This window comes from Equus przewalskii, chromosome 29 (genome assembly GCF_037783145.1).
Source record: "Equus przewalskii isolate Varuska chromosome 29, EquPr2, whole genome shotgun sequence".
NCBI classification, from domain to species: Eukaryota; Metazoa; Chordata; class Mammalia; order Perissodactyla; family Equidae; genus Equus; species Equus przewalskii.
Genome location: NC_091859.1, coordinates 42,093,266 through 42,117,740, shown reverse-complemented (window position 1 = coordinate 42,117,740; position 24,475 = coordinate 42,093,266). Strand labels below are relative to the sequence as shown.

Below are 24,475 nucleotides of genomic sequence, written 5' to 3'. Positions count from 1 at the left end.
GGGAACTTATATAAGGTGCCCAGCACAAGAAGTCAAATCTGCAGTGTCACATGACGGACGGAGAAGGAGAAGAGACGCAAGTATGTTATGGGTCTGTGTTCCAGGCCTTGTGCTAGACATCTCTTTAAAACCTCTTCATCGTAAAATAAAACACAAATGCAAAAGCTACACAAAACAAAGGTACAGTTTCCTGAGGAGTGTAAACGCCTTTGTAGTCACCACTCAGGTCAAGACAGAGATCTTCGCCAGCCCCCTGAGGACCCTTCATGTGCCCCAGGCCAATCTCAGCCCCATCCTGTGTCCCCAGTGTAACCCGTCCTGACCCTCCTAGCCATCGCCTACCTGGGTTTCTTTATGGCTTGTATTACACAAGTGTGCATCTCGAGACACAAGCATTTAGATTTGTCCATTAGAAAATTTTTGCTATGTCTTTTAAGTAGTTTTTAATCTACAGGTTTCATCTCCATCCCTTCATTTTCCATGCAATTTATCTGTTAAGGAACCAGAAGCATTTGCGCTACAGAGCTTTCTCCATCTGCCCTTGCTGACTGCATCCTCCTGGGGCAGCCCCGAGTGCTGCTCTGTCCTCTGTACTTTCTGCACCTGAGCAGCCGATCCAGACGCCTGATCAGTGCAGGCACAGTTCCAGTGGCAGGATGACGGTGGCGTGTCTTCCATCAAGGAGCGTGTGGTCTCTGGTCATCTCTCTTTCCGTGTTGATGCTCAGGGCCCAGATCCACTGATTCACTGGGGATTGCAAAATGCTGATAGTCTAATTCGATCATTTCTTTTTCATTTATTAGTTGGAATACTTCTGTTACCAGATGCTTCCCCTCATATGCTATCTGGTTACCGGGGGTTTAGTTCATAGAGGAAAAGCAAGATCAGTGCTTGATTCTTTCCTTGTATTTCCAGTTTTCAGGATGATGAACTAGCTGTCTATCATCATCCAGAGGTTACCAATTGATTTTTAAAAATACCAATATGAACACATGGATTTAAACTATTTGGTGGATTTCAGTCCATTGCAGTTATTATCCTTTGTTGGAGCTCAAGTTTTCCCATCTTTAGCCAGAGGGAAAATCAGCTCGGCTCCTGAGTCCCTTGGACTTGGCCTCTGGAAGCTTCGATAGTGCTCTTGCTATCTCGTATGATGAAGCGGTCCAGCCTCATCTTGTACTTTTACTGCCCCAGCTATTTCTTGGGTTTGTTTTTGTTTTGTTTTTTAGTGAAAAATGGAATTTCAAGACCACAATCTGGACACCAGGGAGACTCAGTACTCCTGGGTTGGTGGTTGTTTCTGGGCCTCTTCAGTGGACATTTTTAAAGATAAAATACATCGTGAGTTCATACTGATATTTCTGATTCAAAACAAGGACCACACAGTTTCTTACCTAATCTCTTCCATATTACAAAGGAATCTCCTTTCTTCCATATCAGAATCCTGGTTCTTAAGAACATATAAGAGATCACAGAATATCCCATACTTACTTGTAGTCCATATTCTGACACAGTAGTCTCAGAATAACAATACTAAAATTACCACATTAACATAATTACTTGAAATAATAATTTTTTTCGATATGTTCTCCCTATTCCACCTACAGTTTTTAAATAGATATGCTATACAGGCATACCTTGTTTTACTGCATTTCACTTTATTGTGTTTCACAGATATTGCACAGAGGGCAAGACCCTCCACCAGCAAAGATTACAACTCAGTAAGGTTTAGATGATGGTTAGCATTTTTCAGCAATAAAGTCTTTTTTAATTAAGGTATGTACCCTATTATTTTAGATATAACACTATGGCACACGCAATACACTACAATATAATGTAAACATGAACTTTGTATGCACCAGCAAACCAAAAAATTCGTGTGACTCACTTTATTGTAGTGGTCAGGAGCCAAACCTGCAAGATCTCTGAGTTACGCCTGTATCTACATTTTCCGGGCAGATAGCAATTCACACTATGCTTTGTCTTTCAACACTCATTTAGCTGCACTTCTGTGAGTAACTACTTCTAATGCTTGCAGGTCAGTAATTTTGCATGTTGATAATAGTTTGTGCCGTTTGTACATGAAAGTCAGTTTTGTTAGGTAGAAAATCCTTGGCTTACATTTTCTTGAGGATCCTAATCCTTCATTTTCTTCTGGCATAAGTGTTGCTATAAAGTCTGATGATAATATCATTTTTTTCCCCTTATAAGTCACTTGTAGTTTTTGCCCAGATGCCCATAGTTTGTTTTCTCTTCTCATTAAAGTCCAATAATTTTACTAGACTGTGTCTTGTGTTGGTCGCTCTGAGTAGAAATGGTCAGGTATACTGTGTATTCTTTCAATATGGAATTTCAAATCTTTAAAAAAAAATTTCTGGAAAGCTTCTTGAGTTATCATTTTTGGTATTTATGTTTACCCCCTTGTTTTGGGTTAGTTCTTCAGAGATTTCTATTATCTGTATGTTGGATCGTCTTTGCCTGTCTTCAAGATCTGTCACTTTCTCTTTAAATCTTTTCATTTCTTGTTATTTCTTGTTCGATTTATAAAATTTCTGTTCTTTTCAGCTTCTCTTTCTCTTAAGTATGTATTTACTGAACTCACTTTTTTCTTTAATTTTAAATTATTTCCTAAGTTCCATCACTTTATTTCTCAGTTTTTCCTAGTTCTGACTTACATTTTTCTCCCATTTTTGATCATTTTCTTAATACTTTTAGTTTGCTTTGATGCAGGTTACAGTTTTGATCCAATCTGTGAGCATATCTTTCTGGTGTACTTTTATTACCCAAAGGGATGTCATTATGTTCTTTATTCCCTTTTTTCTTAAAATAACTTTGTATGAGATTTAACTTTGATACTTTTTGGTTGGTCATTTTTATGGGAAATTAGTTTTCCTGAAATTTTAGAAAGAGGCGTGGTTCACAGCGGTTTTTCTGACTTCACAGAGCTCCGTCATCTGTTATTTTTGACAGCTTGCTTTCTGACTTTCCTCTATATTTACCTGGACCTTCTTTTCCATAGTCCCTACTATCTCTTTCCTACTCAATTTTCTATTTCATTTCCAGCAATTTGTTCATAGTGGAGATTCTGGCCCTAAGGGAAGCCCTGGGGGCTCAGTTTCTAGAGTTCCTGGGGGCTAGATCGCTCCACGCCTTCAACCCTTCCATGAGCTTCTTGCACACACTGCCCACTGGAATGAGCAAAATTCTTCCCAGTCTTAGCTGCTGTTCCCAAATCGGCCTCCTGTACTTTCTAGGGAATACTTGTTGACTGTTTTGGAGTCTCCCACGGCTTTCTCCTGCAGAGGTGCCAATCCCATACAGGTGGGCATGAACTATATTTTAGGGTTCACAGAAATACCTCGTCACCTTATTTAGTTGTAAATGTTTTCCACGGATTTTTGAATTTTATTATCTAGTTGTTCTGTGTACTTTCTGATTAGGATCCAGAGAGCTTCAAACACTATGCTGCTGCATCTTCCCATGTTCTCTATGCTAGACATTTTGCATACATTGTCTCATTTAATCTTCACAGCTCTTTCTTCTGTACCACACTGGCTCCTTCTTTAGCTAATCAAATATCCTGTTTTGTACTTGGAGATTATAGACGGGGCTGGTACCCAGGGCTTCCTGAGATGAGGCTAGAGTAACAATCTGACCAGCACTGACTGGTCCTTCCCTCTTCATAGCATTTAGGCAGCATGGGGCAGGGCTGCAGAACATAGACCCCAGAGCCAGGTCACCTGGGTTTGAATCCCAGCCCCACCTTGTATCAGCTGTGGGACTTTGGACAAATTACTTAACCTCTCCATGCCTCCACATCTTCATGGTGAAATGGGGATCATATTAGTATCTTCCTCACAGGCTGTTGTGAGGATTAATTGAGTCAAGTACTTGGAACAGTGCCTGGCCCCCAGTAAGCAGTATCCATGCTAACTGCCATAACTGTCATGAATATTATCATTCTAATAATGATAATCATGATTATTATCATTCCCCCTTAGGAGCTTGGTTTGGTACAGTGACACAGCCAGAAGTGCACAGGTCTCCAAGTCAGAAGTATGGCAGCTGTATACATCAGTGACCTTGGATACGTCCGAACTCTCTGAACCTTCATCCTCCATTTAAATCAAGATCCAATGAACACTTAAGTACCTTCCAGTGAATGAACCAACACCTGCTGGCAGGTCCAATGAGTGACCCTGCCTACCATCTGCCAGATGCTGCCTCATGTGTAATTTCATGTAATCTTCACAACAGTCCATGAGGTGGGCGTTGAAGCTCTGAAAGGCAAATGACTTATCCGAGGTCACAGAACTAGGAAATGGTAAGGAGAACATTCAAACTGCGGCTTGTTTTGTTTCTCCTGCGCTGTGCGACCTCAGCAGCAGGACACAGGACTACCGCTATGTAGCCACAAGGAACCTCAGGGGAGAGGTGAGCATGCAGCTAATTCAGATATCATCCCCACGTGGGCACTCAGGTACACATGCAGAAACATCAGAGGTGCCCGCAAATGGAACAGGCCACCAGAAGAGGTAGGGAGTTCCACAAACACGGGAGAATGCAAGCAAATGGTGGGACTGTTGTAGAGGGGATTCTGGCAAGGGCACTGGATGGCCTCTAAAGCCCTGAGGGTTTTCCCCCCTCTTACTGCTCCTACGGAAGTGAGGAAACAGTGGCCCTTCTGGCCTGAATTATCTGGACCATGATGAAAGAATAATTGAATGCAGCGACTGAACCCCTGCTGTGCCTTGCTGACATCACAGAGGAGGTGATATTTGAACTAAGTCTTGAAAATACCATCCATCCATCCTCCATCCATTCATTCATCTACCCATCATCCGTCCATCCACCCACCCACCCGTCCATCCATACGTGCATTCAGATGTTTACTGAACTCCTTCTATAGACCGAACATTCTGAAGGTGCAGAGAATACAGACACAATCCCTGCCCTCAAAAAGGCCCCAGTGCAGTGGGGACGACAGACAGCAACGACCACAAGGCGAGAGGGTAAATGCTCTGATGGAGTACGCCCGGGGCTAGGGGAGCGCAGATCAAGGAAAGGCTTCACGGAGGAGGTGACTTTTGAGCTAAGTCTTCAAGGAGAATGGCAGTTTGCAGGGGAGGGCATGGCACGTGCTATAGCCAAAGGCCCCTTCGGGAAGGGCCATGATACCTGCGTGAAGAGAACACGAGCAAAGGAGGCGAGCCAGAGTGTGTGTGTGGGGGGCGGTGGCTGGAAAGGTGGCCAGAGGCAGCTCAGGCAGCGCCTCGAATGCCGTTCCAAGGGAGCTGGACTTCATCTGCTAGTAAAAGAGAACCACAGACGGTTCTAAAGAGGACAACGACACACGCACACTGGCCCTTCAGAGGTCCTCTGCACGCAGCTTGGAGAATGCACTGGAAGATGGGAGACCGGACGCTGGTCCAGACCAGAGATGATGAGAGAGGTCTGGGAGACAGGGTGGGAGGCTAGGAGGTGACTGTGCGTGCTTCCACGGCAGGTCGACTGCTGCCTGTGTCGTAAGGTACGAGGCACAGAGCTAAAGAGCCTCAAGTACACTTGTCTCCCCCACTAGACCACAAGGCTGGGCACCCCCTTCCGTATGTGTAATTCTGGGAAGGACTTAGGATCCTGCGATATCCTTTACTTGACTCCTCTGTGGCGTTCTGCCTTCTCCGCTCCACGTTTCTGCTTTGAAACAGCATCAGCAGGCACAGAGATGCAGAGACATAAGCTGATTTTGGCAGAAAGTCATCTATACCCTCAACAGACATGGACAGAGCACCCACTGCGTGCTAGGCACCTTCCCAGGAGCTGGGGACATGACACTGAATGAGAGGGACCTAGTCTCTGCAGCCATGGAGCCTCCTGGATGGTGGGGAAGACAAATGAGCAACACAAATGGGAATGGCAAACTGTGACAGGCATCACGAAAGAAATGTTATGAGAAAGACTGACAGAAGAAACATAAACCCAGGGTGTCGTGGAAGGCCTTTCTGAGAAAGGAACACTTAAACTGAGGTTTAACCAACATTCAGGCCAAGGGTGTGAAGCACGTGCAAAGGGCCTGAGGCAGAAAGGAGCTTGGCAGTTTGGCTTGGGGAAGTGAGCAAGGAAAGAACAATTTGAGGTCAAGCTGGAGATGTATGCAAGGACTAAATTATGCAAGGCCTTGAAAGGCACGTTGGAGACTTGTGATGGCGGCTTGGCTAGAATCATAACAGAGGAAATGAAGAGAGGCAGGTAGGTCGAGGCCTATGTTGAAGGTATGGTGACAGAATGGAACAGTCAGAGCTGTGGAGTCAGCAGACCGGGGTTCAAATACCAGCTGTGTGATCTTGGGCAAATCACTCGCCCTCTCTGAGTCTCTATGGGGATGGTACACCTGCCTCGCAGGATTGAAGGCCTGATGCACACTTAGTGGTTCCCACAAGCAGCACATTTATGGTGCTGCCCTTTGCCCCCTCCAGGCATGGCGCGGGGATCCTCAGTGGAGACAGCTGACCTCACTTAGGCAGGGCTGCGGCCACGGTGGCGCACCTGCGTTCAGTGTCTCTCCACCACACGTTCGGACTTCTCAGCAAGACAAGCAGAATGGAGGCTTGACTCTCAGGACAGGGCTTTTTTGTCTCCATTGAATGCGACACAGCAAGAAAACCAAGCTGGGACCAGGAGACCCGGTTCCTAGGCCCGGCTCTGCTGCAAACAGGCCGTGTAACCTTGGCCAAGCCCCTGCCCTTCTCTGGGCCTCAGTTTCCACATTAGGAAAAGGAGAGGGCTGGAGCTCGGTCATCGCTGAGGGCCTTCTCAATCGTCACCTTGTCCCTCGGGCTCAACACACCGTGGAGAAGAGAGAATTCATCTGAAAAGATGCACCCACGCCTTGCTCCCCTCCCCGCCCCGGCCTGGGTTCCCTGGCCGTACGGACAGCGACTTCCACCAAGAAGGACTCCCGGGCGCGTACCCCCTTGCGGAAAACACCCCTCGGTCAGCCCCTGGGCGCACCGGGCAGTGGCAGTGCTCAGCTCACCCCGGGGCGGTCAGCAGCTCAGAGACTCCCAACCAGGGGCCAAATAAGACGAAGGCACGCGATGCATGCGGTGTGGGATCGCCTGCTGAAACTTTATTAGCATCCCGAGGGGAGGGTTAGGAAAGCAACAAGAGGAGCCCCCACGGCCCAAGCTCAGAGCTCTGCGGACACAAAGATGAAAAGCTTGGCCACAAAGGAGCTGACGGTGCCATGGCGATAGAGGTCCATCTTGACGGTCAGGAGCAAGTCCCTGGGCTCGGGGACGGGTTTGGTGAGGGCCACCACTCCACTGTGGTGGCTCACCTTCTGGGTGGTGAAAAAGCCCTCCTCATTGCCACTGGTGATGGCCAGCTGCATGCTGTCCCCGGGGACGGCACTGGAGGGGCCCATGCGGAAAACCACCGCGGGCACGTGGATGTTGGTGGGGAAAGAGAGGTGGTAGTAGGTTATTCTCAGAGGCAGCTTGGGGCACTCCTGATTCTCATGGCAAGGCAAGCGCTCGCAGCGGCTGCAAGAAAAGTGGACAGAGAGACAAGAAGAGGGTTAGGGCCAATTCAGCAAGCAGAGAAACAACAGAGCGAGGGGAAGCGGGGGCTCGCTGTGCGGGGCCTCCCGCCGCCCCTCTGGCCAGTTCAGCCAACGGGAAGAGCACCCCTCACTCACCTGTGGGAGGTGCCGTGGACCTCCGGGCCGCTGACTCAGGCACTAGCCTCTTCCAACACCCTCAGGGGGCGCTGGATGGCTGGGGTCAAGGGTTGTGCCTGGAGTGAGGTGTGTCCCCTTCTCACTGGCAGAGCCCCACCCTGGGCTGCACTCCCCAGGCACACCCGGCCCTCTGAGTGTCGTCCAGGCTCCTGGCCCCTCGCCCAGACAGGGGTCAGGGCTACCCAGGGCTCTTGAGTGGGTCTCGAAGACGACCCCTGAAGTGATCATCTCCACCACTAGCAATCACAGCTGCTGCCAGTTGCTGAGTGCTCGGTCAACATCATCATGCTTTCTCTAGTGTGTCACTACAACCGCACGGCGAGGGTGGGTAGAGCGCCATGTTTCAGACGAGGAAACTGAGGCTGAAAGAGTCAGTGGCCTTCCCAAGGCCACAGAGTGAGTGAGGAAGCCAGATTTGTGCTCAAGCAGTGAGGTCTGTTCCCTGTTCCCCCCCACTAAGCCTTGTGCTCCAGGCCCAGTTCCCCGTCTGTGTCCCCAGGGCCAGCCAGGGCTTGGAATGAAGATGGAGACAGGTTCGAACTTCCTATGATGGAAATAGGGTCTAACTTCCTGTCACAGGTTCTAACTTCCTGTGACAGGATGGGGATAGTTCTAACTACCTGTGACAGAATGGTGATAGCCTCTAACTTCCTGTGAGAGGATGAGGATGGGCCCTAACTTCCTGTGACAGGATGAGGATAGCCTCTAACTTCCTGTGAGAGGATGAAGATAGCAGCTAACTTCCTGTGACAGGATGAGGATGGGCCCTAACTTCCTGTGACAGGATGAGGATGGACCCTAACTTCCTGTGACAGGATGAGGATGGGCCCTAACTTCCTGTGACAGGATGAGGATGGGCCCTAACTTCCTGTGACAGGATGAGGATGGGCCCTAACTTCCTGTGAGATGATGGGGACAGGGAGTATCTTCTGCCTCCTGAACTCCAGGCCCACCACACTCTGAAGACAACTGCCTTAGGAAGCAGAGCCAAAGTGCAGAGCCCCATAGGACTTGGCAGAGCATGTCCCAGGAAGTTCCGCCATCTTGACTGTGTTTGGATTCTCCAATCAGGAGCATCTACTGCCCTAGTCTTCCATCGTGTCTCCCTTTCAACTTTTTAAGTTTCTATGCCTAGTGTTTGGTTACTCGGACATATTTTACACTTGGCATTCATTGTGAGTGGTCTCTTTCTCCATTCTATTTCCAGGCTCTTTATCAGGACTGATAGGAATCCTTTCATTTACTTAGGCATTTACCATTCCAAGTTCTTAGAAAGGACCGTCCTTGGAATGACCTCCATGGTACTAAAGGTATGTGAGCATCAGCCACACTGACGGGGTGAGTCCTGCATGAGACGGGGCCCAGGGGCAGAGGGGAGAGGCAGGAAAGAAAGTGGGAATGGGTGCTGCTGAGGGGCAGCCCACCCCCAGAGACACCCAGGCATAGGCCAAAAGGGAGTGCTCCGGGTGATTTGGGAGACACTGACTGACAGTGCTTGGCCTCATGCTGGGGACGTCAGGGTTTCTCCTTCCACTAGCTCACTGTTCCACATCATCCTCCGTATTCTACTCATGGGAAGACTGAAGCTCAGTAAGGACAGGTAAGCTATCCACGACTCCACAGTCTGCAGTAAGTGGCAGAGGCAAAGTCGGCCTGCCTTACTTCAAAGCCGTTACACAGACACACACACACACACCCGTGCATTCCAGCGGCTTCAGGAAGGGTCTGGCGGTTCCGGCCAGCAGGTGGCGCTAGAGTCTCCTTCATGTGAGCAGCTTTCCACTTCTCCCCTGCGGCCTGCAGCCTGTCCGAGGACAGGGTTTCGATTTGCCAGATGGAAGCGTTAACCCAGCACACGCGGCAGGCAGGGCAGGCGAGGTGTGTGTGATGTTCTAGTACAGCTCCCGCGCCATCACACACCAGACAGCCGGACGTTCATTCCTCCTCGACGGTCTCCATAAGCCTGACCCCAAAGAGTCATTAACCGGAACACCCCAAACCCTTCCCCACACGAGGCGTTTCTGGGCCTGGCCCCTTCTAGACCACTCGCTCCCCAACGGTGGGCCTGTGGCTCTTTGGTTTTATCTCCAGTACCCAGCACGGACTCAACACCTACCATTTGCTTAGTAAATGTGCACAAAAAAATATGGCCCTGATTTTCCCAGTCAGTTCCAACTTCAATTATCCTATCCTCTCTATCCCAAACTTATTGAAAGATCCCAGAAATCATAACTACTGCAGCCGACAGACCGCCTGTCAGACTGGGAATGGCACAAAAGTCCTTGCTGGCAGGTATGTCCAGATTGAGGAGGGGCTGTCGTCACTGCATCTCCCACAGAGCAGAGGAGGGCCAGGCCTCTGGGACCACACACCTTGCTCTCCATCTCACTGTGCATGAGAGAACAATGTGCCCCACTTTCTCAGTTCAACAAATTTGATCAACACACCCCAAGTTCCGTAAGAATGCAATCATTGAAAGCCACCACGCACCAGAGAAAAAAGGCCCTTACGGCCCGGTCCCTTCTCCTGGGAGGCGTGGCCGTTCTGCTACCCCAGGCTGTCTGATGCTTGCAGCCGTCCCTGCTGGCATTTCCCTGACTTTCACGCTTTTCTCATTCCGGAGACATGCCTCAGGAACCGGCCAGGGCCCCGCTCCACCCACTCTGTCCACTGGCATTATACCCTGGAGCCAAGAACTGTGCCAACCAAGACCGCCCAGCCTTGCTCTGGCTTTCAAGACCACGAGTCTCAGGGTCGGCCCCGCCGAGGGATAAAGAGGATGTTTTCAGTCCCATCTCAGGCTCCGGGACACTTTGAACATTCCTCCTGCGGGTAGGAGGGAATCTTGTGGTCAGAATCTTAACAGCTTGGTCAGTCTGCGAGGCCCAGCTCTGTGGTTTGTGGCCCAGCCTGTTGGGTCATGCTCCAGTTACTGCCCCTTGGCCAGCGGGGATGCTGCCCAGAAGGAGATTGTGTAGAGAAAGAGAGAAGGCTGAGGACCAGAGACAGAGAGAGAGAGACTCATAAATCTTGCAGGCCAGGGCTCCCTGAATGGGCCGCTCTGGTTGAATGTTCACCACAGAAGTGCTGGCCACTGGATCCTTTCTAATACAGCTCTTTTAGGTTTTAAAAGTTGCTTTCTGAAGGTTAGATAATAAATTCTTCAAGAAGATTTTTGAGGAGGAGAAAAGAGGGTTTAAAATAGAAAATCCCAGGCTGAGAAGTTAGCAGCTGAGAGAAGGCTGGCCTTTCCTTACTGGGAGCCCTGGCAGCATCCTGTCTGGGTTGGGTACATGACTTGTCACCAGGTTCACACTAAGCTACTGGTGCTCCCGTGGTCCCAGAGTAACTCCCCTGACTGAGGTGGGGCAACCAGGATAAGACGCACTGTGGCCCCTCAATCTGGATTCCAGGCCTCACCTGCACTTCCTACGTAGGACGCTGGGCTCCCGGCTGGTCCATGATCCCTCAACAGGGCTCAACAAAGGAGAAAACTGTAACCAGACAGATTCCGGGGTACAACAGGGATGGCCCCATGAGCACACAGCCCTTCGGGAGCCAGTGTCCCATCTTCTCCATCTGAGGGCTGAGCAACGTTTGACTCAGCCAGCCACACAGTCAGCACACAGCCACACAGTCAGCACACAGTCACAGAGTCAGCACACAGTCAGCACACAGCCACACAGCCAGCACACAGTCACACAGTTAGAACACAGCCACACAGTCAGCACACAGCCACACAGTCAGCACACAGTCATATAGTCACACAGTCGGCATACAGCCACACAGTCAGCACACAGCCACACAGTCAGCACACAGTCACAGAGTCAGAATACAGTCACACAGTCAGCACACAGTCATATAGTCACACAGTCAGCACACAGTCATATAGTCACACAGTCAGCATACAGCCACACAGTCAGCACACAGTCATATAGTCACACAGTCAGCATACAGTCACACAGTCAGCACACAGCCACACAGTCAGCACACAGTCATATAGTCACACAGTCAGCACACAGTCACACAGTCAGCACACAGTCATATAGTCACACAGTCGGCACACAGTCACACAGCTGGCATACAGCCACACAGTCAAAACACAGTCACACAGCCAGCACACAGTCATATAGTCACACAGTAGGCATACAGCCACACAGTCAGAACATAGTCACACAGCCGGCATACAGCCACACAGTCAGCACACAGCCACGCAGTCAACACACAGCCGGCACACAGCGACACAGTCAGCACAGAGTCACACAGTCGGCACAAAGTCACACAGCAGGCACACAGCCGGGACACAGCCACACAGCCGGCACACAGTCACACAGTCGGCAAGCAGCAGAGTAAGAGCTGCAAGGTCACTGGCAGGCATGTCTGCATTCTGAGTCGCTGCATCATGAGGAAGAGAAGCGGGATGCTAACCCTCCCCCTCACCTCCACTCTGTCCTGAGCACCGATGCTGCACTCGGCTGGGTGCCCGGGCTATTACCGCTAATCCTCACTAATCCCCAAGGGCTTGCCAAGCAGGTGTTCTCAGTGCTGTGTTACAGATGCAGAAAGGGCCCCTGGGTGGCCAAGAAGCTGGCCCGAGGCCACGGCACTGAGGAACAGGAGAGCCATAAGTACCGGCAGTAAATATTCCTCGGGGTGCCCAGCCACACCCCATCAGAGCTGAACCCAGAGTGAGCTGTGAGAGGGGGCTCTGCCTGAGTCGCAGGTCTCCCTGTAAGAACCCAGGCGGGCAATATCACCACCCCCTTTACAGCTGAGAATATGGAGGTTCTAAGAAGCTCACAAGACCTGGTCATAGTCAAGGTCAAGGTTAAGGGACCTGGAGGGGACCGAGCTGGGAGGCAAACCCAAGCAAGCCTAACTCCAAAGCCAGGATTTTTCCAGAATGCATCCGAACAAGGCGTGAACAGTCACAGGGGCTCAGCCTGACCCTCCTCAGCTCAGGACCCTCAGCACGGGGCCCACACCCCTCCCAGCCTCCATTCAGGCCACTGGGGGGCTGGCGAGCAGGAACGTGTGTTAACCTGATGGCTCTCTTCACTGGACGGGTGCTCAGCCTCATTACCCCCATCCCCATTGCCTTTACTGCGGGTGAGGGACCACCTTCTGCTCCTACTTACAGAGAATGACGGAGCCCCCCCCTTTATCAGCCCCGGGGACAGGCTGATGCCTCCATGGGATGGGGACAGACCTGGCCCTGAAGCATCAACCCCTCAGTGAGCGGAATGCACTTCCTTGCTGAACACCCCACTTCATTTCTGGGGACCCCTGTAAATGCATTCCAGAATGCATTTCCCTGCTGAATGCATGCCATGCCTCTTCCCCAATCCCACCCCTGCCTCCCTCCCTCTCTGCCCAACTCAGCTCCTCTGTCCCGCTTCATTCAAGCATCACTTATTCCAGGTACCCGCTTGACACCACCCCTGCCCCAGCCAGTGGGGGCCCTCCTTGGTCTCAGCACCCACGCACTGACTGGCCACTGCTGGTTTTTACATGTATTCCTAGTGGGCAGGGAATAGGGGCCTTTGTAGACCTGATGTCTGCCCAGGTGCCTGCACACAGTAGGCCCACAGTGAACATGCCCCAAACAAGTAAATGACCTTCTCCAGCACTGAGGGTTGGCAAAGGCATCCACAGCATGCACCAACACGAGCGGGAGGAGCTGGGTCTGCCGATTTCAGTCACAACCTCAGTGCACAGCATCAGCCTGCCCACCCTGGGGCTTAGGAGGTAGGAAGACCCCGCACAGGGCAGCCTCCTCCCCTTTTGCTTTCGGTGCTGTGTGTGAGTTAGAGGCCGATGGAAAACAACAGCCCATCTTCCAGAATTCTCAAACCCAGATGTGGACAAAGGCCTGGGAGTGAGGGAACTTACAAAGACAAATGGCAGCACAGCCTCAGATTGAGGACACAGAACTTTCTGAAAGGCCCAGACGAGCCTCATGATTGCACGCAGGCTGCTGCGTAACCCACAGGTCTGGAACGCTGCATGCTCGCAAACCCAGCTCTCGAGTGGCTTTTCCCTAACTGGGCACAGGAAGGAAGCGAGGTACTGGGTTTCCAGGCAGACAAAAACACATGTGGGGGCAACAGAGCAGGCCGCGAGGCTGGTGGAGGAGCCCCCAATGCTGGAAAGAACACAAAGGGCTGCCGGAGACTGGGGCTGTCAGAGCGTCTCCTGTTCCAGCATTTGGCAAGCTGGAGTCCGGGCCAGAACCACCAGCCAGGGCCCTCAGGCTGAGTAAGTGGACGCTGGGGCCTGGTGCGCCATCCAAGAAGGCGCTGACCCTCCAGTGAGGGGAGCAGGTCAAGAGGCTGGGTCACCCAGGCAGCCTGGCCATGTGCTGGCTTTGAGCATTTCCAGGGGCTGGAGGGAGGGTCACATGTCCATGCTCCTGAGATTGGCTGCCACCATGGAGCTTTTCCCGAAACAACTGACAGTGGCACTAAATGAGACTCTCCGAACAAAATTAGGGCGGGAGTGGAGTGTCGTAAGGCCAGAGGGTCCTCACTACTTCCTGAGAAAGGGGGCTCCCGGACACCCCAGGTGACATCCTGGTGGCCTAGGAGTGAGTGAGCTCACAATGACACATGGACACACAGTCTCAACTTTACAACACAGAACCTTCCATGCTGTTCCCACACAGTCATCGGGCTGAACAGAATGGAGCTCTTAGGTGACCTAATAACGATGGCCCAAGAAGTCAGGTCGGCCCACCTGGAGCCATCACTACCTTCATCTGAGTCAGAGCACCTTCTGACATCTGCGTCTCACAGATGAGGAAACTGAGGCCCAGAGAGCTGTCCCTTCCCAAGGTTTCACATTGAGAAAGGAGAGGGCTGGGGTTCCTGCCTGGCTCCACGCACAGGCTCACCTGAGGCAGGCCCACCAACCTTCGGCTCACTTGAAGTCACTATCTTGGCTTTCTGTGACCTCCCTTGCTGGTGTTTAGGGGCCTGAGAACCAGAGATCCCCAAGCTTCCCGAGACCCCTGTGGGAGGGCACAGCTCATTAGCCACCCACAAGGGCTGGGAGGTAGGCCCCCAGGAAGGCGGACACAGACAGACAATCTCAGGGCCCGAGGGACTTACGTGTCTGCGGAGCGGCGGTAGTTCTCGGGGCACTCGAAGGCCAGGCAGCGGAAGCCGCCCTGGATGTTGAAGCAGGTCTCATTGACGGAGCAGTTGTGGATGCCGGTCACACACTCATCGATGTCTGCGAGAGACCCCAAGGCAGCACAGTGAAGGCTGAGGCCACCTGAGCCATCCCCACCCAGTCAAGGGTGCCCAGGCCTCCCACCAACCAGAGTCGGGGGATCAAGCCATCCTTGCCATCCCCTGGCTGCTTTCTGGAGCAGTGCTCTGTGCCAGCTCTTTTATTTACAGGATATTCATATTTATAGAATTTTACTTATTAGTCACAATCCCTGGAGTGAGTGTCACCATGATAACAGCAAACACTATAGGACGGCCCTGGAAGTGCCTTGCAGGAATTCTCTTAATTCTCCTGACAATTCAGTGAGTCAAGTACTGTTATTATGCTCATTTTAGGGAGGAGCTCGCAAAGGTTAAGTGACTCGCCTGAGGTCACACATTTCATAAGTGTCGGAGTTGAGCCTTGAACCCAGGCAGGCTGGTGCCAGGGTCCGAGCCTTAACCAGCCAGCACCTCTCTGTGGCTCTCTCTGTGGTTTCCAAGGCTCATCACCTTACCTTGCATGTGACTCGTACCACCCCAGGTACCAGCCCCATATCACAGATGAGGAAACCGAGGCCTAAAAGGATTCTACATGGGGCCCAGTGTCCGACGTTGTCTGGGCTGGATCAGAACCAGGCCTGGGGCACCTTGGACATGGGAGCCATCCCCTTTCCCACAGCTCTCAGGAGCAGCTGAATGGTGAGGCCCAGGGGACATCACCAAGCTGGGAGGCATCTGTTAAGAGGTGCCAAATGTCTGACTGTCGGCGGCAAAAACAGCATGCCCCCATCCCAAGGGCCGAGGCTCAGGAAGGTGTTTGCGCTGTGTCTGGCAGGACGCCAGGCTGCGGTGAGGGAGCCTGGCCAGGAGCAGGAAAGTCACCTGCTCCGTCAGAAACGCAAACACAAAGTGACTTCCATTCCGAGCTCCCGACGAGCCGAGTAGGTCCCTCCCCAGAAATGCCGCAGCTCCCGCCCGCCTCTGATCAGAGTGGCTGCCTTCATGACCAGAGACGGCATCTGCGGGACTCGGGGTCTCTGGAGCCCATTAGGGTCGCCAGCCCTGCGTGGGGCTCATGAGGAAGGGGCTGGACAGACCCAGCCTCTGTGATTCAGCCTCTGGGGCCGCTCCCAGAGGTGAGGCAGCATTCCATTCCAGGATCATTCATTCACAAATATCCACTCAGTTACCAAATGGACAGTTCCAGGACACATGATGACCTCTAGGGTGTTCTTAGAAATGAGAGCTGAGTACAGCAAGGCCCTCTCATGTAGCCCATGCTGGAGCAGACCCCCGGCCCCAGCGGGACCCCCACAGCCATAGTATCCACAAGTACAGAGACCTCAGGGTTGTCACACACCCAGACCATGCCCACCCCCTTGCCTGGGCAATGACCAGCACCTTGGGACAGAAGGCTCCACCATCCGCCCACTGTTTTGTCCTTAATGTCTGGCAAGGCCTGGCTTGCAGCAAGGGTTTGTCGAATGACTGAATGAAAGACTGAACAAACAGCACTATGCTGTAGGGGCCAGCAATAGCAAGCGGGGCCTTTCGGGCACTGACTTCCCATTTCCTCCCTGGTGGGCATCTTCCTAAAGACTGTCAGCTCTGTTCCAGTTGCCTCGGGGCTGCCAAGGAAGGTAGGAGGGCTCAGAACCCCCAGAGGACAGGCGTGCCGGTGTGGGAGACTAGGGTGCATGTGGGCCCCAGGACACACCTGGGATGCAGAGGCTCCCCATCCACTTCCCAAATGCACCCCATCTGTGGTGTGGCCCCTGGATTGGGGAAGCAAATCCCCTCCGCTGGGGGCTGCCCGGTCCAGCCCCCAACACTGCAGAGCCCCAAGCACTGCCTGAGCCGTCCCGGGGGTCCCAATGCACTCACCTTGGCAGTTCCGGCCGTTGGGGGCCAGCCTGTACCCGGAGGAAGGGCAGCTGCACTGGAAGCTTCCAGGGAAGTTGATGCAGCGGTAGGAGCAGATGTGGCCCCCGGTGGGCAGAGCACACTCGTCAATGTCTGCGACGGCAAAGCCCACCCTCAGCGGCCCGTGCAGACCCTCGCCCAGCTACATCCCCCCAGTGGGCCGGCTGGGGCCTGGGAGGGCAGCTGCACAGGGCAAGCCGGACACAGGAGGCCTCAAATTGCTGGGCTGGGGCAGCCTCTGAGACCGTCATGTCAGAAGGGGAAACTGAGGCCCAGAGAGGGGAAGGGCCTGGCCTAGGGTCACACAGCAAGTTCATGGTGTGTGTACATGTGGGCGGGGGGGGGGGCGAAGGAGGCAGAATGGGGAGCTGAGCAGGGGCGAAAGGCGACGGGCTTCAGAATGACAGAGAGTACAGGTGCCCTAAAGGCCGCAAGCAAACCTAATGCCAGTTATCATAAATGTGTTAATAAAAAACACACCTCCCATGGAAATAGCAATAATCTTAGTAACAGTTGCCCAATAAGCACCTACATGCGCCAGGCGCTGGATGAAGCCCTTCTGAGTCGACATCCAGTCTGATCCTCTGACAACCTGGTGAGTCTGGACCACGTCACAGAGGAGGATGGCTCGTGCCCGGTAAGGGGCTTTCAAAAGGCCAGAGGCAGAGCTGCGAGTCAGGGATGTGGGTGGCCTCTGAGCCTCCTCCTCACCCCTGGGCCACACGCTACCACCCAGCCCTGCTTGAGGTGTCAGCACACATGGCGATCACCACTGCGGGGTATTTATTACAGAAAAATCCAGGTTCGTTCCTTTCGAGACCTCTCAACAACGGGTAAAATGTATCCAAATAAATCTCAGTTAGAGGGAAAAACAAACCACCCGCCAGCAGGAAAGGGCGTTAAGTGGAAGGTGGGCACGGGCTGTTCCAGCCAATCAGCTGAGCGGGGCACCCTCACCCTCGCAGGTGACCCCGTCCACATCGCTGAGCTGGTAGCCCCGGCGGCAGTAGCACTGGTAGGAGCCGTAGACGTTGGCGCACTCCTGGCTGCAGGGGCTGCTGTTACACTCGTTCATGTCTGAAAGAGAAGGGTCCCGGGGGTCAGCACTCAAGGCACATCACATGCCCCTCCCTGGTGGGGCTGTGAGCACAGCACCTCCCTCAAGTTAATACACATGGAGAGGTGGAGGTCCTGGGGTGTGGGGCCAGGGACCCGCTTTGGGTCACCCCGAGGGAGAGGGGCTCCCACTCCAATCCTGCAAGACTGATGGATCTGGAATCTCTCCATCCCCGCCACTGCCTGCTTCAAGTTGCACCATCTCCCGCCAGGATGACAGGAATTGCCTCCAAACTCGGAGTCTTGGCTCCTTGCAATCCAGCCCCCACCGGGTACCAGAATCAGTTCTAGTCCTCAAATGGAAATCTGATCACATCCTCCCCGCTTCACCTCCCAGACAACATCCTCTGCCGATGATGGAGGCCCTGCCTGACCCAGCTGATGTGCCACTACTCCTAATTCTCCAACGCTCGGAACTCACCAGGCCACTCAGCAACTCTGGGCTCTTGCTCATCTGTTCCCTTTGCTAAGAGCAGGGATCAGCATGCACCCGGCCCAACACTGGTTTTTGTAAATAAAGTTTTATCGACACACGGCCATGCTCATTCATTTACCATGGTCTATGGCTGCTTTTGTGCTGCAAAGGCAGAGTTGAGCAGCTGCAACAGAGACTGTGGCCAGCAAAGCCTAAAATATTTACTACGTAGCTTTTAGAAAAACAGTTTGCCAATCTCTGGCCTAGAAGTCCCTTCTGGAATTTATTTACTGCTAATTCTTAGCAAGGCAGGAGCGGTGGGCAGCTGAGAATGTCCAGCAGCCTCTCACGTGGTATTTCACCCTTGCAGGCCCCACATGCCTGGCCACCACCTGATCAGCTGTTCACCTGCTCCCCTCTGCCCAGTGTGGTTTCTCATCACATCCTAGAGACACTCCCTGAAGGCAGGAACTATGTTCTTGCTACACACCTTGGAGGGGGGGGTGCTTTATAAATGCTTTGTAGAATAATACGGCAAGGCTGGCCAGACCCCGTTTTTGTGCCCACAATATTACCCACTAACGAAAATATGAATGCCTGTTTTTCAGTCACTTAGGAGTAACCAGGAATGATAACAATAATACCAGCAGTCTCCATATTGCTGGCATTTCGTCTCATGTTGGGCTCTGTGACAAACTCTTCACATGCTTTGTCTTGCTTCATCCTCGTGATCCTCTTTAAAGTGGGTCCTACTCTCCCCATTTTACAGATGAGGACACTGAGGCCAGAAATGCTCTTACTTCTTCAAGGCCACAAAAACGACAGAGCTGGGATTTGAACTTAGGTCAGAGGGACCCCCATGTGAGAATCTTGTTCCTTGTCAATACTCCTGTGTTGGGTCTGGTTCTTGGGGACAAATCCCAGAATCTCAGGGAAAGCCTAGGACCCAGGAGCCCCTCACGCTGTCCATCCTCCAGTGGGAGAATTATGTACGCTGGAGTGCCTCCTGGCATATTGGACTTTGTGATCATCCTTCTTAATCCAGAAGTTTAAGACTGGCCATGTCTTGAGCCTGCTCCACAAGCAGCTGCCCCCTGGACTGCACGGCACAGAACAGGGCTGGGCAGGCAACTTGAGGGACCGCTAAGCGCTGTCAAAAGCTCTCAATTTCTGTTGACCTCAGAACCTAATTCCCCTAGAAGGCATGACGCCTGCCGAGCTGCACACCCCATCTCCATCTGTCCCATCAGAGGAGGTCAGTGTTATCTGAGAACCACAGGATGCCTGGCACCAATGGCTCCATCCAACCCCCGGCCCCCACGCTCAGACACCTACCAAACTCCAGCACGGCTGATACTGGCCCAAGATGACGATCCTGGCCCCTTAAAACACCTGCCTGAGAAAGCTCAACGCTGCCTGAAGAATTTACTGTGTTCCAGCCAACGCCTGACTACAGGCCCTGACCTCCCTTTTTCTTAGAAGCATTTACTTTAGAAAACATGCAAATATAAATCCTTTCTCTGTCCCTTTGAGATGTATGTTCCACAACCCAGGAATGTCTTTCTCAAGGACCTGGGGGGATAGCCCCCATCCTCCGTCTGTGCCAGTGAGCAGACACAGCTGGCCTAATCGAGGACCACCCCGTAACATCTTTCAGCCCTTTTCCTCAGCAAGCCCCAGCCCCCAGCGTTTAAAAAGCCCCCCGCCTTTCGTTTTGGTGGAGTTGAGATCAATTCACACGGAGCGCTCTCTCCCTGCCTGCAGTAGTCTGAATAAAATCTGTGTCACCCTTTCAACAAGCGTCTAGAGTTTGTTTCTCTTTGACATACCAGCCCCATCTCCGGGGGAGGACGTTCACCGAGGCAGGTGAGGTCAGCCACTCCCCAGGGTCACGTGAGTAAGCGGTGGGTGTGGCCCCTCCAAACCCCACCCCCTCAGGCGTGTCCCCCACGGTATCCCCCACGGCTTCACGGGCCAGCCTGGGACTCCCCACGTGTGCAGGCGTGGAGGGCTGGGGGTCCAGCCCCTCCAGGGCCCAGGAGAAGTCGAGGCGAGCGGTCCTCTCCGACAAACAGCCTTTCATGGGCATCTGTCTTGCTAACACTGCATTTAAAATGTGCTCGGAAACGAATGTGAGTCAGTCCCACACGGGGCCGGTGGGAGCGGCGGCGCCCTCCCCAGGAGGCAGGCGGCTCGGGGAGGCAGCGGACGAGGCCCCGCCCCAGCCTCACCTTCGCAGGAGCGGCCGTCGGCCAAGAGCCGGAAGCCCACGGTGCAGCTGCAGAAGTAGGAGCCGGGCGTGTTCTCGCACTTGTGGCCGCACAGGCGCCCGGGGTAGCGCCGGCACTCGTTGATGTCTGCAAGAGAGCGGCGGGGCTCAGGGCCACGTCCACCCACCGGCAGCTCGCGACCCTCGCCCCCAACTCCTTCAGTCCCGTTGCTCCGAGTTTGGCAGAGCACAGCAAGTCAGCGGGGAGCCGGGATCACACCCCACCGGCCTGCCCTCTGGCAAGCCTCAGGCTCCTTCCACGACTGCATGCCTGCGCATTCGCCCTCCCACTAGTTCTGCACCCCAGAGCCCACGAGGTGGGCCACTGGGATGTGACAAAGGGGCCGTGGGGGTGGGCAGAGCAGACGCCAGCCTCCCCTGAGCACCCTGGTTTGGGGATGGCAGGCATCGGGCAGCAGGGTCTGTCCCCACTGCTGGCCGTGGGGCGGCTGTCTTGGGTTCTTGCTGCCCTGGGATAAGCATGCAGCTCTGGGCCCTGCAGCACTGCAGGTGGGTGATGAATCTCTGGGAACTCACAGTCCTTTAGGGCATTTGTGGAGAGGGCTGGAGTCTCATAAATGCTTGGAGGTCTTGGGCACCTGCTCTGCAGGTGGGGAGCTGGCTCACACCAAGAGGGCAGCTGCAGGGCTGGACCTAGAGTCAGGGGGTCTCCTGCCTCGGGTCTTTCTCTGGAACCGGCTGCGCCTGGGATTTTTTCTGAGGCGAGGAGCATTCTGTGGTCACTCCAGGGGACCACAGGCTGGGTTGTCTCTAGGGCCACCTGGCCGGGACCCCAGGCCTGCAGGGGATCCCCACGCACCTATACAAGTCCTGCTGATGCCGTCGAAGTAGTAACCAGCCTTGCACTCGCAGCGGAAGCTTCCAGGGGAGTTCACACAGCGGTGCCCAGGGCCACATGGCTCCGCGGGCGGGGAGCACTCATCCACGTCTTGCAAAAGAGAAAGACACATTGAAAACCCTTTAATGTGGGCTTTTTTGTTTTCCTAAGAGGATCAGAAAGGAAGGCAAGGCAAGAAAGGAGCAAACAAAAATGGGCATTGACAAAGCAGCATCGTTTATCCTTCAACACGACTTCAAGAGGCACCTACTGCGTGCCGGCCCCCATGCTGGGGAGACAGCTGACCTGGACGCAGCCCCTACCCTTAGGGGATACCTGTTCTGGCCAGCCAGCAATGACCTTAGTTAAGGCAGGAGGTGCCGGTGACCTGGGGAGATGCTGCGGACGTGCTCGGGGAGTTACAGAGCGGGAGACGCTGGATCAAGAGGCTGGCAGGCTGGATCAAGAGGCCTTTGCCCTGGATCCGATGGAATGTGGGAGAGGTGGGCAGAGGGGATAAAGTAAGAGTGAAAGGGCAGGGCATGTTTGGGGAGCAGCAAGACCTAGTTCATCTGGATTATAAGGTTTGTGAAGTTGGGGCCAGCCCAGGAAGACTGACTTGTAAGCAGGGCCATGTGTCCTCTGTCACCAATGGGGAGCTATCCCCAGTGGGAGCTGTGAGCAAGGAGGGGCAAGAGCTTTCTGCTCAGGATGACTGGACAGACCGAAGGGGACAAAGCTGGGCGCAGTGGATGGGTGGGTTGGCATGCTATTGCACTAGTCCAGACAACAGATGATAAAGGCCTATGCCTGGAGGTCAGCAATGGGATGGATGGGCAGGTGGAAATAGCTTTGCTTTGGGCATCTATCTACTCTCCCCTTCCAGAGAAGGGAGGGTTGTGCTGGAAGCAGATAGAAAAGTCTATTTCAGATGGGTTTTCTTTTTTAATACCAACCAACACAGCGGTTTCCCTCATCGTTGAGATGGTAGCCACGGCCACAGTTGGGCACATTCTTCTGACATGTGTAGGAGCCCTCCGTGTTGATGCATGTCTGCCCCACAGGGCACGGGGCACTGATACTTAAACACTCATTGATATCTACAGCAGGAAAAGATGGAAACAACGAGGTTAAACGTGGACGGCTTCCCCAAACCCAACAATTGGATCTCCAAAGAAACCCCACTGCCCTCCTCTTTGCAAAAACACAAACAGAGGCGCTACAATGCCCTCAACCTGGACCATACAGCAGCCTCCGCACTGGCTCCCAGATTTCACCAGCACACACCCCCTTAAATACCACCTCCCTGGTCCATCTTCTTGCCCTGAGACCTTCAACACCTTCACCTTTCATTGCACTGAATCCAAAGCTGCCTGCCTGGCTTCCAGGCCCTTCCATGATCACACAAATCCCACAGGACTCACAGTCCACACTGTGGACTTGGCAATGTGGGTGGCATCCTGTGTTCACCCATTCCATGCAGTATATGGAGCATCTTCCCTGAGTGGGGCGTGGGGCTAAGGGAAACAGGAGTGGCTGCCCCCTTGCTGCCAGCACTCTTGCCCTGTGAGACTCTGGGCCCCTCTGGTGACTGGCCTGGCCCTGCCTGCCTCCCAGCCTCACTCTGGCCAGTCTCTCCTGCAGCCCAGGTTCCAGCCCTAACAACACACCTACAGCTCCCGGATAGGCCCCTCGGTCCCACCGCTGCATGTCTGTTCACACAGTCCCTGCCTGGAAAGCCATCTCCCTTGTCTGCCCGGTAAACACTTTTACAGTTTGAGTGCCACTTCCTCAAGACACCCTCCTCTGGTCCCCCATCTGGGCTCCTCGGGCCCCGCGGGATGGGCTGCCGCTCTATGTTCGCTGCACAGCCGTCTCCCTCCTCACTGGACCTGCCTCCCATGTGGGGACCATGAGGCGTTCACCTTTGATGAACACACGCCTAGCGAGTGAGAACCAGTAAATGAACCAGGAGACCTGGGTCGCACACCTGCTCATTCCTCACGCTCAAGTTTGGTGAAAAACTGCACAGACTGAACTTCCTACTGGGGGCGGTCCTCTAAGAGGACCTAAGTTTTTAAGAATCACCTGTTCAAAGCATCTAGGGGGCAAACAGAGGGGCGTGATGGTAGAGGACCCCTGAGCTGAAGGCAGAAAGAGCGATCAGCTGGATTTCGCCCCTCCCAGCCGAGCCCCACCCTCCTCAGACAGTCAGATGATCAGCCCTCCCGCCTCCCCCACGGGAGCCCACCTTCCTACACCAGCGCAGCACTTTACAGCTTACAAAAGCTTTTACATCCATTACGGCCCTCCACACCACAGCTAGCCTGAAAGTTAGGCAGGGCCAGGATGATTATCTGCATTTTATAAACAGGAAACTCCCCGAGTGCCAGGTGGGAGTTGGGGGCCAGCTCAGGTCTAGAACCGGGGTTTCCTGCCCCCCAGCCAGGGCGAGGGCCCTCAAATTGGGGGTAGGCAAACTACAGCCTGTTCTGGAAAGTTTTATTGGAGCACAGCCAGGCTCATTCTTTTGCGTATTGTCTACAGCTGCTTCCACGTGGTTGCAGCCGAGACCCTACGGCAGGCGAAGTTGCTATTTACTATCCAGCACTTTAGAGAAAAAGCTCAGCAGCTCCTGCCTTATGTCAAGAACAAATGCAGCGTTTTAGAAATGTTATTGCTGCCTTCCCCCCAGCCTTGTGTGTGCCAATCAGATCTACACTTCCTGAGCTCTGTGCCGTGGAACACTGGTGCCCCTCAAGAGAGGGAGTCCCCCAGTCTGCAAGCTCCAAGAGGGAAGGACCAGGCGATCAATGAATGAATTAATGAATGGGAGGCTGAATAAATAAAGAATAATAAACAAAGAACAAATAAGTAGAAAAGGCCCAAGGAGTTTGTGAACACATCATAGAATCTCTCCCTCTTACGGATGCGTGTGGGAAAAGCCCGGATGATCCCA

The 24,475-nt window shown here is 53.3% G+C and overlaps 1 protein-coding gene across 4 annotated transcripts in view; it reads right to left on the bottom strand.

The window, feature by feature from the left end:
- Window positions 1-24,475, bottom strand: part of FBLN1 (fibulin 1) — an 84,741-nt gene that overhangs the window by 24,417 nt on the left and 35,849 nt on the right. For 2 of the 4 annotated variants that reach the window (XM_070600321.1, XM_070600322.1), the window contains exons 9-15: window positions 22,473-22,616; window positions 21,499-21,627; window positions 20,641-20,766; window positions 17,836-17,955; window positions 16,840-16,971; window positions 14,851-14,974; window positions 7,103-7,544 (exon numbers count right to left, since the gene is read on the bottom strand). In XM_070600321.1, the coding sequence (XP_070456422.1) occupies window positions 7,190-7,544; window positions 14,851-14,974; window positions 16,840-16,971; window positions 17,836-17,955; window positions 20,641-20,766; window positions 21,499-21,627; window positions 22,473-22,616 (1,130 nt within the window). In that variant the 3' untranslated portion in view covers window positions 7,103-7,189. Of the gene's footprint in view, window positions 1-7,102; window positions 7,545-14,850; window positions 14,975-16,839; window positions 16,972-17,835; window positions 17,956-20,640; window positions 20,767-21,498; window positions 21,628-22,472; window positions 22,617-24,475 lie in introns of those variants that run through there. The other 2 variants (XM_070600319.1, XM_070600320.1) reach the window with 1 other exon arrangement.